This window comes from Bacillus rossius, chromosome 8, assembly GCF_032445375.1.
Source record: "Bacillus rossius redtenbacheri isolate Brsri chromosome 8, Brsri_v3, whole genome shotgun sequence".
Taxonomy (NCBI): Eukaryota; Metazoa; Arthropoda; class Insecta; order Phasmatodea; family Bacillidae; genus Bacillus; species Bacillus rossius.
Window position 1 is genome coordinate 43,734,142 of NC_086336.1, and position 17,926 is coordinate 43,752,067.

Below are 17,926 nucleotides of genomic sequence, written 5' to 3' on the forward strand. Positions count from 1 at the left end.
AGGTCATGGTGATCTTTTTCTGTGACTCGCATGGTGTGGGTGCATCATGAGTATGCACCACAAGGCCAAACCATCACAAAGGAGTAAGTACTACCAGGAAGTCATTCGTCACCTTCATGATGCCCTGCGGTGCAAATGACTGGATCTGTGGGCAGCGAAAAGGCAGCTCCATCATGATAACGCACCCACCCATTCTGCACATTTGATTCCGGCTTTCATCGCCAAACACTACTTCCTGTGGTTCACCAGGCCTCCCTACTCACCCGACACGGTTCTCTGTGTCTTTTGGCTATTTCCCAAGCTGAAAATGCCGCTGAAAGGGACCCAATTTTGAGTCGAGAGAATACATCACGCGGACTGCGACAACACGGTTGCTCACCTTTCCAAAAAAACTGCGTTCCAGAAAGTGTTTCCAACAATGGCGTTAATGCTGGGAGAAATGTGTGCTTTACCAAGAAGATTACTTACTTTGAAGGTTATTAGTGTTTCAGATGAATGATTTTTTTTTTCTTGCCGACCAAAGGTTCGATACTTTTTTGAACACACTTCGACATGAGTCATTGGAGAGACACACTAAACAGCACCATTCAGAGGCAGTGGAAGCAGCAGAAATGGGGAAGTGAGGATGGTGCGGAATGCGCAGGCTGGACCGGCTGTTCGTGCTGCTGGAGACGGGCTCGTCGGCGGTGACGCGCCGGGCCGCGGCCCAGCAGCTGGGGGAGGTGCAGCGCCTGCACCCCCACGAGCTGCACAACCTGCTGGGGCGGATAGCCGCCTACCTGCGCAGCCAGTCCTGGGACACGCGCATCGCCGCCGGCCAGGCCGTCGAGGCCGTGCTGAGGAACGTGCCGCAGTGGGACCCGCCGGGGTGCAGCTTCAAGAGAGGTGCGTGCCTACATCGCCGGGTTTCGGGAGCCTGTACAGGGTCTGCTGTCCGCCTTACTCAAGGGCAGGATCGCTACAGCACTACTACCTCACTTCTTTTATCTGTATTTATTATATTGAATTATAAGAGCCGTTACATGCCTTCTTTTGCTTAAAAAGGTATTTTATATAATATCACAAAATAAGTAGAGACCGGAAAAATTTGCGCATTCAATGACCTTCAGGATAGACTCCAATATCCTCTGCACACTCGGGCAAATGCCAACTGTTCATTGGCTGCTGACTTGCGAGTCGTCTCGACTGGGTGGCCGGTGATTCGACACTTCTATGAGTGAGGGGTCTCTAATTGGCCCTCAGTCCTCCAGATTTAACAGTGAACCAATGGCAGAAGCAGCACTTAAGGTAAAATTATTTGAATTTTAGCATAACACAAAATGAATCCACGAATTTTTCAGGTCTCTAAAAATAAGGTAACTGCTGTTTTAGTAGTTGTGATGCAGTAAAAAAGGTCTTTTTTTGTTTGTTTATAACACTGTAATATGAATGCATATATAGTTGCTTAAGAAACAACACCCCCTAAGTGCTTTTTTTTTTTAATTTTTTTTTTCTCCATGGAAACGAGTATTTAGCATCTTCTCATGAAGTTAATTCGCCGAAATTCCAACAGAATGCACTACTGAGGTATTTTTTCTAGCACGGGCTATCATTCAGTTTCAGCAAGGCACATAAAGTTATTAAGCTTTCTTGAAAAATTGGCTATCTGTCTTGCAGGCAGTGTTGTTCTTGAGTGACGATTATGATAGTTTACCAATAGGAAACTGCTAAATTTGTATTTTGTGGACCCTATTTGTATTATTTGTACAATTTTATTATATTTTATATACTTTTGTAGGAATTCAAAGCTTTTCTGACATTTTTGTTCTATTTGTGAAATCTTACTACAACACACAACAATCAGTTAGGTATAAGCATAGGAATATGTTATGATAATAGAACAACAACAAATGTTTTGTCTAGAGACGTACGAGACTGTAAAATCCATATAAAACGAAACAACTAATAATGATTCACTCGCGAACAACTCGATTGGCAGCAAGCGTGCACGATAGCACAACTTACCGCCATGATGGTTCAACAACTGTTGCTTTGTTGCCGGAAGCTGCATGGCTACCCACTTTGGCAGGCAGCCAACTTGAAAAACTTGGTGCTGCTAGCAAGCAGCGCGGGAACTTCAAAATTCAAATGTTTCCAAACACTATACACTAAATTACACACAATATTTACAAGTCCAAACAACAAAATATTTTATTGGTACATGCATATTTATGTTAATGATGTTAGCTTCACTTACTCAGCTTTTAGCTTTAGGGTAGCATAAGGCTTACTTGCACTGCAGGATAAGGAAAATTTGAACAAGAACTTTTCAGGTTTATCAGATGGAGTACCTAACATTTTCCTTTTCATGAAGTCACAACTGTGGAAGCAAGCCTTGGGCTCACATTTATTTATTTTCACTCTCTCAATAACATCTAATTTAATCTTTATTTGAGCTTAAATTCTAGATTGTTTTAAACAAAGCTATATAAATGTAACAAACATAACTTAACATTCTGGGGTAAGTTCAGTATGTATGTAAATTCATGAATTTAATTTTTTTTTTGTTATGGATACTTTATTTATATTGAACATTTGAGAAAGTTGGTATAAGAAACTAGAATGAATGGTTATAGTATATCTTATATGTGTGCGATCTGGATAAACTAACTGATTTGTATTGATATTAGAAAGAAGCTGAACAAGCTATGGTGTGTGCATGTGTGCACACCTATAAGATATACTATATACAACCATTCATTTAGTTTATTATACCAACTTTTCCAAATGGTTCAATACTGTATTTTGAAGGCATTTGTGATTTTCACACTGTTTGATTTTAACCAAGTATTAATTGGCAAAAATATAGAGAAGTGAACCAAAAAACTTTTAACTTAACGTACTGAGGTATCTTTGTTTTTTAAATAACTAGATCTTTTGGTAAGATGTATATAATATTGTTTGTTGTGTATCATTAATATTATTATTTTTATTTATCAAAATTATTTATTGTTACATTATTTCATAATTTATTTGAAGTAATCGTTACTGATCGTACTCATAGTGCAGTACAAATTTAAGGGTTAAATCATAGTACATAATTTCATGTACGTACATTCATTAGTATGTAAGACACATTTAGGCCAGTGTAGTAACCATGTCATGATTATTTCACGGATTTATTTTATAGCAAAGTAGACTTTGTTAAGCACGTATACATATGCTTCACTTAGATGATCAGATTACTGTGCTCTTTACATGCTCTTGACAACTCTGGAACGAGTAGAAGACATGATTACACAATCTTATGTAACCATCCAAAGGATGTGACCTTGTAATAGACCAATTGACTCCAAAAATCGTTGATTATATATATAATATATATCACAGCTAAGTTCAGTCGAGCTTGGAGTGAAAGGAATTTCCAGAAATATCTTGGCTCTACGCAAATGCTGTTTGGAACATGTTAAATATCTGTAGCATTATGATAATGAATAATTCAGTGTTCACCGTGCGTGATTGCAGAGGGTGGCTCCCAACCGCTGTCGCTTTCTCAGGTGGGCCGTATGAACTTCCAGAAGTTTGACATGAGCAAGGTGCTTGCAAACGGGGCCTACCTCATGGGTTCTGAAGGAAAGGAGTACGACACCGAAGAAGAGGCGACGGGTTGGTCATTTAGTGTTGCTGAGACAGCAACCAATTTATTTTACCTTTTGTTTGTTGCTGCTCCAGAGTATACTAATTGCCAGTGGTTTGTGCTAATCTATCAGACTATGCGCTGTATCATTTTAACAGTATTTATTTATTTGGTTTTATGTGCCACCCCAACAGCTGAAGGCCATTGACAGAATTCCACAAAAAGCAAAAACAAAACATACAATTACATAAAAAAACACTGTTAAAACAAACATACTATTAAACAAATACATGTAGTGACAATACAGGTGACAACACAACATGGACAAATACATTGTAAAAATGTTCATAACAAAAAAAATACTTAATTTTTGAGAAAGCTTAAAAAAAAAATATGTTTATACAAATCTATATCCATCTAAATCTAATCTATGTGTATCTAATAAATGGAAGGAATAAATAGAACTATTTGTATAGCTATTGAATCTTTTTCATATAAATATGTATTTTCGTGAAACAAAAATTATGAAAATAATTTTTTTTAGTACTAATATTTCCTTGATTATCCCATAAAACTAACTACCATTAAAACAATAACTACATAATGTAGCTAACCTCATCTAACCAACCATTCAAACCATTATACAGAATTTTAAATTTATCTAATCTAACCTAACCAACAGTTCATATTACATATAGGATAATGAAGCACTTTGATTATTGTAATTTTGCTCTTTAAGAATGTTCAGAGTAAACAATAAAAAGAAAAGAAAAAATTATTTTTAAAGTTTAATTTTTAACATGTCAATACTCTAAGGTCTAAGACTGTTACCTTTTTTGTGAAGTAACCATGTCATCACGGATGGTGTGTTGGCAGGTTAAAAAAATTTACTATTTTACTTGTCACATTTAACTTGTGTGTAGGGACTGAAAAATTTTGTGGATTGAATCAGAAAAATGGCACCTGTTCATTGGTTTATCACTTGAGCCTTGTCTTACCTGGGATGTCTCGGCATGATTTATCACTTTTTTGGTTGAAGTCCTGGATACTTCTACATATGTGGTGGACCAATCTAAGAAGTAGCTGTAAGATAAAAGTGTTCAATTTCAATCTATTCTGAATTTTTTTTTCCCAGTGTGTATCTTAATTCTTAAGCTCAAATGTTACGATGTTCAACCATTAGAAACTATGTTAGGGGCTCCTACCACATAATATAGTTTATGCATTATTTATTATGTCTTACATGGTCTATTTTTGTTCTTAACAGCAAGTGCCAAATAAAATGGTAATGTAAACTCTTTATTGGTGTTTTTTCTCTCTAGCTGGAATTGACATTCGAGAGAGAATGGCTCGTCACAGACAGCAGCTGAATGTGCGTCTTGGGTTGGACGTTGCAGCCAAAATTGGCATCGACATGTCGGAAATATTTGGTGCGGAAGATTTAGACGTTGTTCCTGCAGAATTTCGTGCAAGCAGAACTGATACCAATAGGGTGAGGAATTGAGCTGGTATATAATGTTAACACATCAATTAAAAAAATTATTAATAAACATTTCCTTCTATAGTTAATACTTGTGTATTGTTTATAAATAAATAATAATAAAGATATATAGGTATTTTAAATTATTTTAGCTTTTTGGATATTTTTTAGTAGTTTGGGGTAGTAATTGTCTGAATTTAATTTAGATTTGTAAAAACCATCAAAATGTTAAACTTAAAGTTATAATAAAATTATTAAATGACAATTCTTGCTTACTTTTTATTTTAATAATAAAAAAGAAATAAAATACTATTTTTAATTTTTATTTTTTCTGCTTCAGCTGTCTAGGAAATCTAGTGAAAATGTGTACATAATATTTAAAAATGTACATGTTAAAAATGTAAAATGTTCCAAGCTAGTATTTTGTGGCTGGTAAGTTTTCGTACAATGTAGGTGAGTTACATAATGTTTAAGAAGAGAGTTATAATTGTTGCAGAAGACAGCTTGCGAAGTAGTGCAGCAAGAATTGCTCTCACAAGCCAGCGGGCTGAGCTCTCGAGAGATGAACCGCGCTCGCCGCAAGGCCCGCCAGAACATGATGAAGCAGCGCTCTCACGAAGGAGGAAGTGAGGGCGCAGAAGAACCCGAACAGAAGAAAGTGAAAACCGAAGATTTGAGAGTGGACGAATGGATGTTCAGTGGAGAGAGCGTTCCAGATGGCACCGGATCTTGGGGTGATGTATGTATATCGTACATATATATATATATTTTTTTTATAGTGTTTTGCTGTTGCAGTTCTTGTTTATAACTCAGCAAATACAGTAGAATCCCGCTGATGCGACCCCTCACGGTTTCCGGAAAAACTGACTTATAAACGTAATGGTCGCAATAGAGAATTCGGGGTGTCACCGCATCGTCGGATACATACACGTGAATGCCGCTCGGGCAGTGTCTAGCCGAGCTCAGCGCGTCCACTATCGCACGAAAAGCCGTCTCAGCTATCATGTTATCTTACCCGCCCGCACGAAAAGTCGCTGTGGTAGCTTCTGCGAGAGTGTAAGAAACTCGTCCGGCCAGGCTGGCGGTAGCGGCGGCTTGGCGTCATACGTGACGTGACGCGACGCTTACCTCTCCATCCCCTGCTAATTCTTCAAGGTTAATCCCTCCCAGAGCCACAAACAATGTAAAAACACACACCCCCCCTTCCTTTTACAACTAACATTTCAACACATTCCCTCCCTTATTTCAACCTTCTGCGTGAGAAACTGTCAGTCAGCATCCTCCTCCCCTCCCACACCGCGTGCGACAAAAGCCAGGTTGTATAATCCATTCTCGGTAAAATAAATGTTTTTATGGGCTTATACGACTGTCCTTCGCCGTTAATAAATACTTTATTAGTTATTATGATACAATTTGTTTATTAGTCACACAGCAGTTTCTGCTGAAAAATCACTAATACCTCGAATTTTATTGAATAGAAAAATTTAGCAGGGCCGTAAATATATATATTTTACTGTATAGTTACTTTTCCATCTGCATTCCATCGTGTTTTTTTCTTTTTTTTACACTGTGAAGGGACGTGGAAAAGATAATTGCTTGAGCTGTCAAAATAAACATTGCTGACGACAATGGCGGGAGTGCATCCTGTCGGTCTGTCGCTGTGATTATCTACTCCAAAAACATGTCACAGCATTTCAGGATAGCATTGTTCTTATATCTTTCGTTTATAGCCGAATGTTTTCTACCTGATCCACACAAGTTCCTTTGCCACGTTTTGAACGAAAATAACCACCAGCTGGCTAGCATAGCCGAACTCGCGTGACGTGAATTCACTTAGCGCAAGTATTTATCGGAACCCATTGTTCGGGATATGTGAGTCCGAGGTGTATAGCATAATTCCACACATTTTTTTTTGTTTATCTGCGCATGTGCGAAGTCGGTGATGTTATAGCAAAATAGCCGAGAACCAAACACCTGGCGACGTCGTTAACACAGTGAACACAGCTTTGTGTGGCCAGTGACACCTGAGATGCAGCTGGCAAGATCACACTAACCAGTCGCAAGACAAAGGCACGGGACCGGGACGGCAATAGACGCGCGCGTAGATGCTATCAGGTGATGCGCGCAGATTACCGGTATTGGCTAGCGTGGACAGTCTAGAGGGGTGGTATCTATTTTTAGCCGTCTTTTGTATGCCTGCCTGCTTACAGTGCAGCTTTCGCCAAGATAAACGTGAACACATAGCGCCCAACAAAGTGTAACAGACTTGTTTTTCAGCCGATTTTACTAAAATTTTCTACTTTCTCTGCTCAAATTTTTCACAGTTTCTCAAAAAACGGTCGTATAAACGGAATGGACGTATCAGAGGGGGGTCGCATCAGCGGGATTCTACAGTATATAAAATGCAGTTAAGGTACTCTGATGTACATTGGTATCCTTGTGTAGCACAAGAACAAAAAAAAAATAACTAATGGTTTTAACTGATGGTTTTTACTAGTAACATACCAATATCACTTAACCTACTATTGTTTTTATCACTGACTAAAACTCTCGTAACCAGTTATTTCCAAAATCTAATATGTTGACTGTGGGTACCATAATTGATACAGATTACCTCTACCAACAAGAAATTCCACATTAAGACTTGCAGGTGTTTGGTAGTTTAATTATTTAAACATGAATTTGCATTGAAAGTTGTTGATGATTATTTTGTTTTATTAAAGAAAGGTTGTTGCTTCCCAGGCAATCGACTGGCCATTTGAAAACTTTTGTGATCAGCTGTGCCAGAACTTGTTCAGCCCGAGCTGGGAGATACGGCATGGGGCGGCCACGGCTATCCGTGAGGTGATCCGCATCCATGGGAAGGGCGCTGGCAAGTGCGCTGACTTATCCAAAGCTGAGGTTCGTGTGTATGTTAAGTTTGTGTGGATTTGTTCATGAATGAGAATCTTGTGTTGTTGCAAATGATGTACAGTTTTCATCTGTTGTATTTTATAAGTAGATGTTGTCACTGTGGTTAAGCTTTAGGGTGTATAGTAGTTACAGAATTGTAAAAAAAATTAAAAATAAAAATTTTTGCTTTTTTTTTAATTGTGGTTGGAAAATTTTGTGGGCACCTGTTATTGTGGTAAATGTTAATCATAGTGTCTGGTGTTCTTAAATTTCAACTTCACGATATCAACGCTTGGTTTCCAAAATTTCAAGTGAAACATTGTTTTTAAAAGTTTTTTTTTAGTGGTCAGACAAAATGAAGTAGAATTGCACACAAAGTTGTTAGATGTTTATTTAATGTGTTTGGATGGAAGACAAATAGTTGCAGAGACTAGATTTGTTCAGATTGTTTAGCTTCATAAAGAAAATTGTCCCTACAATATATGTAATGTTAGACTTGCATTCAGGATAACTTTGGTTTGAATCCCAGTCCATCCAGCCTGACTTCGGTTTCTTGTTTCCCGAAATCAATCCATGCAATTTCTGGGACAATTCCTTTTCCAATATCCCCGACTTATTTATTTTATGTCCGGGCTAAATGACTGTTTTGAAAAAATGTACGAACCCAAATAAATATCAATTATAAAAAAATCTTGGGTAATTCTGAAAACAAATTATACCATAATTATAGTCATTTCAGTACAAAATAAAATAGATTTTACACTATGCACTATTGATAGCTGTATTATTTTAATGGGCTGAGGTACCAGTTACAGTAAATATTGTTTACTTTTTTGATTACAGATGGAGGAAAGTCATCACCTTTGGTTGGAGGACGTTGCATTGCGACTCGTGTGTGTGCTAGCCCTGGATCGGTTCGGAGACTTCGTTTCAGACCAGGTGGTGGCTCCAGTCCGAGAGACGTGTGCTCAAGCTCTTGGTGAGTTTGCCAGTGTTCATTTGATTCTAAAACTGTCAAATTTGTGGGGAATATTAAAACTGCCATTATAATTATTGTAATTAGAGTAGAATCCCGCTGATGCGACCCCTCACGGTTTCCGAAAAAACGGACTTATAAACTGAATGGTCGCAATAGAGATTTTGGGGTGTCACCGCATCGTCGGATACATCGTGTGAATGCCGCTCGGGCAGTGTCTAGCCGAGCTCGGCGCGTCCACTATCGCACGAAAAGCCGTCTCAGCTGTCATGTTATCTTACCCGCCCGCACGAAAAGCCACTGTGGTAGCTTACCTTCTGCGTGAGAAACTGTCAGCATCCTCCTCCCCTCCCACATCGCGTGCGGCAAAAGCCAGGTTGTATAGTCCATTCTCGGTAAAATAAATATTTTTATGGGCCTGTACGACTGTCCTTTGCCATTAATAAATACTTTATAAGTTTTTATGATACAATTTGTTTATTAGTCACACAGCAGTTTCTGCTGAAAAATCACTAAACCTCAAATTTTATTGAATAGAAAAATTTAGCAGGGCCGTAAATATATTTATTTTACTGCATAGTTACTTTTCCGTCTGCATTCCAACATTTTTTTTTTTCCCTTTCCAGCCGGCTAGCATAGCCGAACTCGCGTGACGCGAGTTCACTTAGCGCGAGTATTTATCGGAACCCATTGTTCGGGGCATGCAAGTCCACACAGTTTTTTTTGTTTAGCTGCGCATGTGCGAAGTCAGCGATGTTATAGAAAAATAGCCGAGAACCAAACACCTGGCGACGTCATTAACACAGTGAACACAGCTTTGTGTGGCCAGTGACACCTGAGATGCAGCTGGCAAGATCACACTAACCAGTCGCAAGACAAAGGCACGGGACCGGGACGGCAATAGACGCGCGCGTAGATGCTATCAGGTGATGCGCGCAGATTACCGGTATTGGCTAGCGTGGACAGTCTAAAGGGGTGGTATCTATTTTTAGCCGTCTTTTGTATGCCTGCCTGCTTGCAGTACAGTGCTCGCCAAGATAAACGTGAACACATAGCGCCCAACAAAGTGTAATAGACTTATTTTTCAGCCAATTTTACTCAAATTTTCGACTTTCTCTACTAAAATTTTTCACGGTTTCTCAAAAAAACGGTCGTATAAACGGAATGGACGCATCAGAGGGGGGTTGCATCGGCGGGATTCTACTGTATGTACTTTTCAATTAGAGGATTGGCAGCTTCTTAAATCATCCTGTATTTCAACCATCCTGGCCAAAAGTAGATCACATCTTATAGTTTTAGCTAGTATTAATCATTAATGCTTCTTATCATAGGAGCTCCTTAATTTTCATTTATTGCAACTGGAGCCAACTTGGGATGATTGAAATCTGAGTCAACTGATAGGTAGGGACCCCAGAAAATAGTGAACCGCGAAATACACGAAATACCGCGAAATTGGGCACTATTTCACAGTTTTCACGAAATCTGCTATTTTTTTCACAAAACACAAAACTTTGCGCGAAATCCACGTAATTTCCGTTACCAAGAATGTATACATTGGTCGGATACTGTAAATAATCCTACTATAGATTGTATTGCTATCGCGTAACGAAATTGATTGTAGTTCCAACATGGCGGCAAACGTGTATATTTACGTTGCCGCTATGTAGCAGCGTTACGAACACAATTATCGTGTAGTTGGTATTAGTTCTCAAAAATTCTAGCACACAGAAGCGAACACAATATTTACGCTTACATAATAGTTTCATTCTGGCCGAACACAATATTTTTTCGTGTGCGTGCCACTACGGCATAAATGTTTTTACGGCAGTAGTGTTTTTTTTTTGACGTCTCGGTTACTTGGTATTAATTTCCAAACATCTAGTTAGTAGTGCTTATTTTTGTGTTAAGATGCCAAAAATATTTACGGTTTTCGATCGAGAACGAGAGATGAAGCAGGAAGGATTTTATATATTTGATGTTAAGGATAAGATAATAATGTGTAAGTTTTGCAACGTTCGTGTGGACTGGATGCGTCAAGACACATGCCTAAAACACGTTTCTAACGCAACTCATAAAAAAAAATTATGTGCGGCATTAACGTCGACTACCGGTACTGCAAAACAGACGTCTATAGGAGCTGCTTTGCAAACTTCTAAAAACATAGTTGTAAACTAACAACAATTTATAATTGACTTTGTTGAAATGATGGTGGGGGCAAACATACCTTTGGAAAAAGCAGATGGCCCAAACATGAGGACCTGGTTAAATAAATATGTTCAAGGTACTGTGGTTCAGTATTTTTATTGCATTTTTAAAATTTTTTTATATTTTTATTTGGTTAGAAATAGATGGAATAGAACAGGCTAGGGGAACACAGGGTTGCTGTAAAGGAGACAAGACCAAGAAGAAAACTAGAAACACTAAAAACTTTTTAGTGTTTGCCAACTGAGTGCATTTTATGTTTAATATTGAAATTTTAAAAAATTTGAAGCAAAACAATCCTCGTTTGCCAATTTCAATTTTAATTTAATGTATCTCAACAAATTTTTACACAGATTTTTAACACCGCTTGCTTATTTTTACACCGATTTTTTGCACCGCTTTTGTCATTTTTTTACACCGAAATGAGCCAGTTTTATTTACCATTTTCTTGGGTCCCTACTGATAGGTTTTGAAGAGGGAAAAAATCAGAATAAGACAATCGGACAATATATTTGTGGAAATATGTTATTTATATTAAACAATACACATTTGAAACACACAATAACCTTTGTTTTTCTTCTTACAACGAAGTTCGACTTTTAGTATTTTCGTGTACAGTCCCAGCAAACATATGCTTGCTCTACAGTACAGTTATAGATTGGTTGTATGAACCAATAAAAGCAATAACTCGGAAGGTAAGTTTCCCACAAAATTAGTTAATAAATATGTTTAAAAATGTTTACTTCATTTTATAGTTCTCTCTGGTTGTCATGCAAGGCTCCTTTGGTTTCAATATCTATGTAATTTGTATTATGTATCTCTAAATGGGTTATAGTTATCTGGTGATGCAATTTGATTAAAGGGGGCTGACTAACAAGGATCTTATTTGGTAGATTATCAGGTGATTTCATTTTACATGATAAGTACATATTAAAGCAAACAATGTAAAAGTACTGCAGTATATGTAATTTATTGGTTAAATTACGCTAATATTAGGAAATAATCCCCAAAAAAATTACAAATAAAATAATGCCCCAATCATTATTATCTTTGAATATGATAGATATTTCACTTAATATTTTCTATTAAGGTTGCTTATTAAGATAGCTAAATGTGCAAGAGCGAAGATCTCTTACCACGTCCTTACATATTAAGTGGTTAAGTTTGACTATTCACTTAAATAATTATTGGGTTTTGAAACGAGGCACTAACCCGCTTCTCAGCCTAGTCATGCCGCCGAGTTGTTTTATCACTAACACACCTTGGCGGGAGTTTCAGAGTCCTACCGATCCAACATATATACTTGTTATGTGCTGATGACAGCGCAGGCTCGGTGTAGTGGCTTACGAAGGGTGTTTTATCCCCCCCCCCACATGTGCCTTGTCGCCAGGGTCGGTGCTGCACCTGATGAGCATCGAGGGCGTGCGAGGAGTGCTGCACGTCCTGCTCCAGCTGCTCAGGCAGAGCGAGTGGGAGGCTCGGCACGGCGGCCTGCTGGGCATCAAGTACCTGCTGGCGGTCAGGGAGGTGAGCCCGCCCTCTGCCCCCCTGCAGATTACTTATACTGTTGTCACTAATGTGTATAGACCTGCAAAATTCGCGGGTTCAATGACCTCCAGGATAGACTCTACTACACTCTACACACTCGGGCAAATGCCACCTGTTCATTGGCTGTTGACTTGTGAGTCGTCTCGACCAAGTGTCTGTGATTCGACACTTCTATGAGCGAGGGTCTCTAATTGGCCCTCATTACTCCAGATTAACAGTGAACCAATTGCAGAAGCAGCGCTAATGTATAATTATTTGAATTGTAGCATATCACAAAATGAATCCGCGAATTTTGCAGGTCTCTACTAATGAATAAAAATATCTTACAAATTCTGAAAATAAGTTAAATTTACATGATTTTCATGATAACAAAGAGCATATAACATGTAACCTAACTGGACAAAAAAATTAGTCCACCCTGGAGAAATCATTACAAGCACCATTTAATACAGTGTAACTCCACCTCTGGATTTGATAACCGCCTGGATTTGGTTACGAAGTGAATCCACAAGGTTGTGCCATGTACGTCGCATTTAGGTTAAGCCACTTGTGTGCATGTGGTTTCTTGCCTGACGCACCATGTGATGGATGTGCTTAGTCGACTTGGGAGTCATGATTATTGATTATTTTAGGGTTATAATTAAATTGGGTCTCTAAATATGCTGTAGTACCGATTATGTTGGGTTGGCTACTGAATATGCTGGGGTGCAGATTGTTAGCTATAGCTAGGCTTCTAGTTACGTAAAGGTTCTTCTTACTTTTGGGCTAAAATTATGTTGGGTTTCTTTCTGGTTATGTTGTACTGATTAATCGGGGGTACTGATTAATTTGGGGCACGGGTTATTTTGGTATTCTGATTGGGTTACTGTTTAAATTAGGTTCTTGCTATGTTAGGATTAAGCTTTATGAGAAATGTATCTGTAATAAAAATATATTTTAAAAAATCTCGTAAATATATATATATATAGTTGTAATCATGTTAGTGTTAATATTTGTTGTCCCATTATTTAGTACCTATGCAATGTTGTAAATGAGCCTGTCTTGTGTACGAGGACCTGGTTGGAGCCCTGCTGCCCGAGGCCTTCCCGGCGGTGCTGAGCGGCCTGAGCGACCCCGTGGACGACGTGGGGGCGGTGGCGGCGGCCGCCCTCATCCCGGTGTCGGCACGCCTGGTGTCGCAGCTGCCCGACCAGGTGGAGGCCACGGTGCAGCGCCTGTGGGACCTGCTGCTGGACCAGGACGAGCTGGCGGCGGCCTGCAACGGCTTCATGGGGCTGCTGGCTGCCCTGCTGAGCCTGCCCGAGGCCCACCGCCTGCTGGGGCCGCAGCAGCCGCCCCTGGCCGGCGTCGCGCCTCGCCTCTGGCCGTTCCTGTCGCACGGCGCGTCGTCGGTGCGCCGCGCCACCCTGCAGACCCTGGGCACGCTGACCGGCACCGCCCCGCCGGGGACGCGCTGGGCGCCGCCCGTGCTGCAGGAGGCCCTCCGCCACATCTTCCAGCGGGTGCTGGTCGAGCCCGTCGCCGACATCCAGGAGTTAGCGGAGAAGGTGCGTCCGCACCGGGAGAACCTGGGTCATACGTAGTGGATATTGCCGTGAGATGATGGTTTTCATTTTCCCATCCATTCATTCTATCAATTCTCCATTCTCATCTTACCACTTGTCATTGTCTCTGATGACCTCAGTATGGTTGAGATGCTGAGCCCTAATTCATTCAAACCTTATGACAAAATAATTATTTTTGTAACAAGAGATATATTATTTAAAAGTTTAAAACTTTTAGCTGTATAGGTATACAGTAGAACCCAGTTATAATTTTTTTTCAAGGAGGCATATTTAAAAAAACGGGGTGGCCGATTTGCTGGAGACAAGGCCAAGTCGTGAGAAGCACAGCCGAGATGTGGTTGGCACAACTGAGATTCTTAAAGGGGTATTAATGTGGCAGGGGATACCCGCAAGAGCATGTCAAGGTTCCATTGCTGTACCCTACACAAATCCCTGAATATGGCCCCCTTGATACACACTGATATATTCTTCTGTAGTGCCAACTGATTAAAGACACATAACTGCCAGGAGGTGGAAATGCATGTGTCGATCTTGGAGACTTCCTGCTGTGTCAGTCCCACAATAAGTAAAAAAAAAAAAAAAAAACTAAAAAAAAGATCAGTTCTGGTATTGACTTTACCGTAATTATTATTACCAAATTTAACTTGGCTTGGCTCAAAAATTCGCTGACTCATTCATTTTACAGTAGAACCCCTGTCATACACTTTTCAACGGAGGGCACAAAAATGGTGTATGATGCGGGAAAGTGTATGAAAAGGGAATGGCAATAATAATTTTTTTTTTCAATCTAGCATACCAGCACAGTATCAGATTAAACTTAAATACATAATGTGTAAATAATTGCATTATATTAATGAAAGAAAATAATTCATCATTATATATACATATATAAAACCACCAGAAATGTAAAATACAGTCCATAATCAAGTAAAGCTGACATGAGAAACAGTGGCCTTACAAAATGTTATGAAGTCCTTTCTTGGAGGGGGGGAAAAGTCACCAAGCCTAAATTAGAAATAAAAAAATTAGGCTATTGTAAAAAGAAAATCAGGAATTTTTGCTTGTTTATTTCATTTTACAAACAACTTTATGCAACAGAACAATTTACAATAAAATTTTAACTTGAGAAACGTAAAATACAAAACATTCCGATCGTAAGAAAACAATAACAAACGAGTATATTCAGTTCAAAGATTAATGAATGCACAAAATATGAGATCCGTGCCTTGGTAAAGCGCGTGCACCATTTTCATAATCATTGCTAGTTTGCGCTACTAGTCTCGCTTGGTGCTTGCCAAAGATGCTACTAGCGAAGTGCAGTCTTCCTGGTACTATTCATATCTATGGTGCAATAAAGTTATTTTCTTACGTTTGCAAAGGTAAACAATGAACGTTTTTCAAAATAAAAACATTAAAACGTTTATCAGGATGAATATAACAAAAAAAAATTGTGAATTTTAGGACTTTTCCGCTTCATAAAAACGTATGAAACGGGAAATTAATTATTTTATAAGTGTATGTTCCGGGAAAGTAAACCATTGTAAATATAGTACTTTCGGCGGGACCAAAATTAATCGGCGTATGACACGGGAAAATGTATGAAACGGGAACGTATCATCGAGGTTCTACTGTATTTAATTTCCTTAATTTTTCTGTTGCCTGTGTATTTGAAAAGAGGAGTTTCTTTGTGTGTTGTTTACATATGTTTGAAGTAAAAAGAGCATTGCCTGTGCTCTTGCTTCCAGGTGTGGGGCAACTTGGTGCGGAAAAGTGCCTTGGAGGACCTGCTTCTTGCTGCCTGTCCGTACGTCAGCACGTGGTTGTGCCTTGCGATGCAGCCTGCCAAGCTGGCCATCGACCCAGGGCTGCTGGTACACGCCAAGCCTCTCCACCGGGTATGTGCGAGCGTTCTGCTGTCTTTCATTCCAGAATATTTTCCTCTATGTATTAGAAGAGTCACAAATAATACCTGTTTCCGAATACATAGGGATTCGTCCGTGGCACACACATCCCTACATTTCTTAGCAAATGCAGCCATTACAGTAGAACCCCGATTGAACAAAGTGCTATAGTTACCGAAAATGTTTACTCTAAATCGATGTTTCGTTAAATCCGATTTACTGATTTTCAATGACCCCCGCACTCATAATCGCGTCCCTACTTTTCCATATCGTAGACAGGGTCGACGCTGATATCTTATGCTGCCGTGCTATCTCAGATTTTGTCAACTTTCCATCTTCAACGTTTTTCAGAGCTGCCAACCATTACGGATTTTCCGTAATTATTACAGATTTTAACCCCGAGTTACAGAATTACGGAACATCGCTGGTTTATTACGGAATTGAGGCTTTGTGCTGCATGGTAACGGAGAAAATTCCGTTTCTGCTGTGCGTGTTTCGCGAACGCAGTTTGAATACATCGCTTGGTTGCTCAAATAACGGAACTAGTAAGTGTGCGCATGTACAATGTACTGTCGAAATAAGTAAATTAATTCTCGTGTTTTCAAATAATAATGGGATGGTATTACAGTGAAACCCCGTATTTACGTTAACGGTATTTACGTTTTCCCGTTATTTACCTCCTTTGTTTTAGGCCCAATTTATTTTCCATAAGGCGGTATATGTCGTTTTCACGCTTGTTACGTCGGAAAAGTTGCTTCATTCCCGTTATTAACGTCTCGTTCAGTGTTTACAAACACCAAAACATGGCTGCCATAGAAGAAAGATACATCAAAAGCTGCGTATGTGAATGCGTTCGCGTCGTGAACAGTGCAAGTAACTTTGCACTATTCACAGTACTTCTATTTCCACAGCTTTCCGCTACGAGCGCTGGTAGTATCATTGGCTTTAGCGGTAAATGTATTTGACACATCTTTAACTCTTTGTCGTTATTAATATCTGTGAGAAAATGGAGAAAGTGAAACAACGAAAAACTATTACCGTTGCCGATAAAATCAAAATAATTGCCAAATTCGACGAATATGTTGGATCACGTGTGGACCTTGCGAAAGAACTTTCAATCCCTGTGAGTACTCTTAACACCATCATCAAAAGCCGAGAAACCATCACTGCAAATGCCGCGCAATGTGGGCCAAGTGCTAAAAAACGTAAATATGTGAAGGACTCGAAATTCAAACAGCTGGAAGATATTCTTCTTGAGTGGTTTTCTGGTGCACGTGCTGCAAATTTACCAATAAATGGTACAATACTGAGAAAAAGCACGTGTCATTGCCTCTAGGCTGGGAATTCAAGATTTCTCAGCTTCCAATGGATGGATTGATCGGTTTAAGCAGCGTCACAATATTGTTTACAAGGTGGTTTGTGGCGAAAGCAAAAGTGTGGATGTGGAGACTGTGGAACATTGGAAGGAAATGCGACAGGAAAAAATTGCTGGGTTCGACCCGAAAAATGTTTTCAATGCCGACGAAACAGGGTTGTTTCTCAATGTTCTACCAGACAAAACCTTTAGTTTTAAAGGGGAAACGTGTCACGGAGGTAAGCTCAGCAAGCAACGGATTACTGTGTTATTGCTTACCAATGCAGATGGAAGTGAAAAATTCCCCCTTTATGTCATTGGCAAAGTGAGGAAACCTCGATGTTTTAAAAACATCAAGTCACTCCCAACAAAGTACGAAGCAAACACCAAAG

General features: G+C 39.4%; 1 protein-coding gene across 1 annotated transcript in view; it reads left to right on the top strand.

The window, feature by feature from the left end:
- Window positions 1-17,926, top strand: part of LOC134534811 (TATA-binding protein-associated factor 172) — a 98,959-nt gene that overhangs the window by 7,924 nt on the left and 73,109 nt on the right. Inside the window, exons 3-11 of the mRNA XM_063373407.1 lie at window positions 644-885; window positions 3,505-3,645; window positions 4,939-5,108; window positions 5,593-5,835; window positions 7,839-7,997; window positions 8,832-8,967; window positions 12,557-12,693; window positions 13,767-14,261; window positions 16,025-16,174. Coding sequence (XP_063229477.1) covers window positions 644-885; window positions 3,505-3,645; window positions 4,939-5,108; window positions 5,593-5,835; window positions 7,839-7,997; window positions 8,832-8,967; window positions 12,557-12,693; window positions 13,767-14,261; window positions 16,025-16,174 — 1,873 coding nt within the window. The remainder of the gene's footprint in view (window positions 1-643; window positions 886-3,504; window positions 3,646-4,938; window positions 5,109-5,592; window positions 5,836-7,838; window positions 7,998-8,831; window positions 8,968-12,556; window positions 12,694-13,766; window positions 14,262-16,024; window positions 16,175-17,926) is intronic.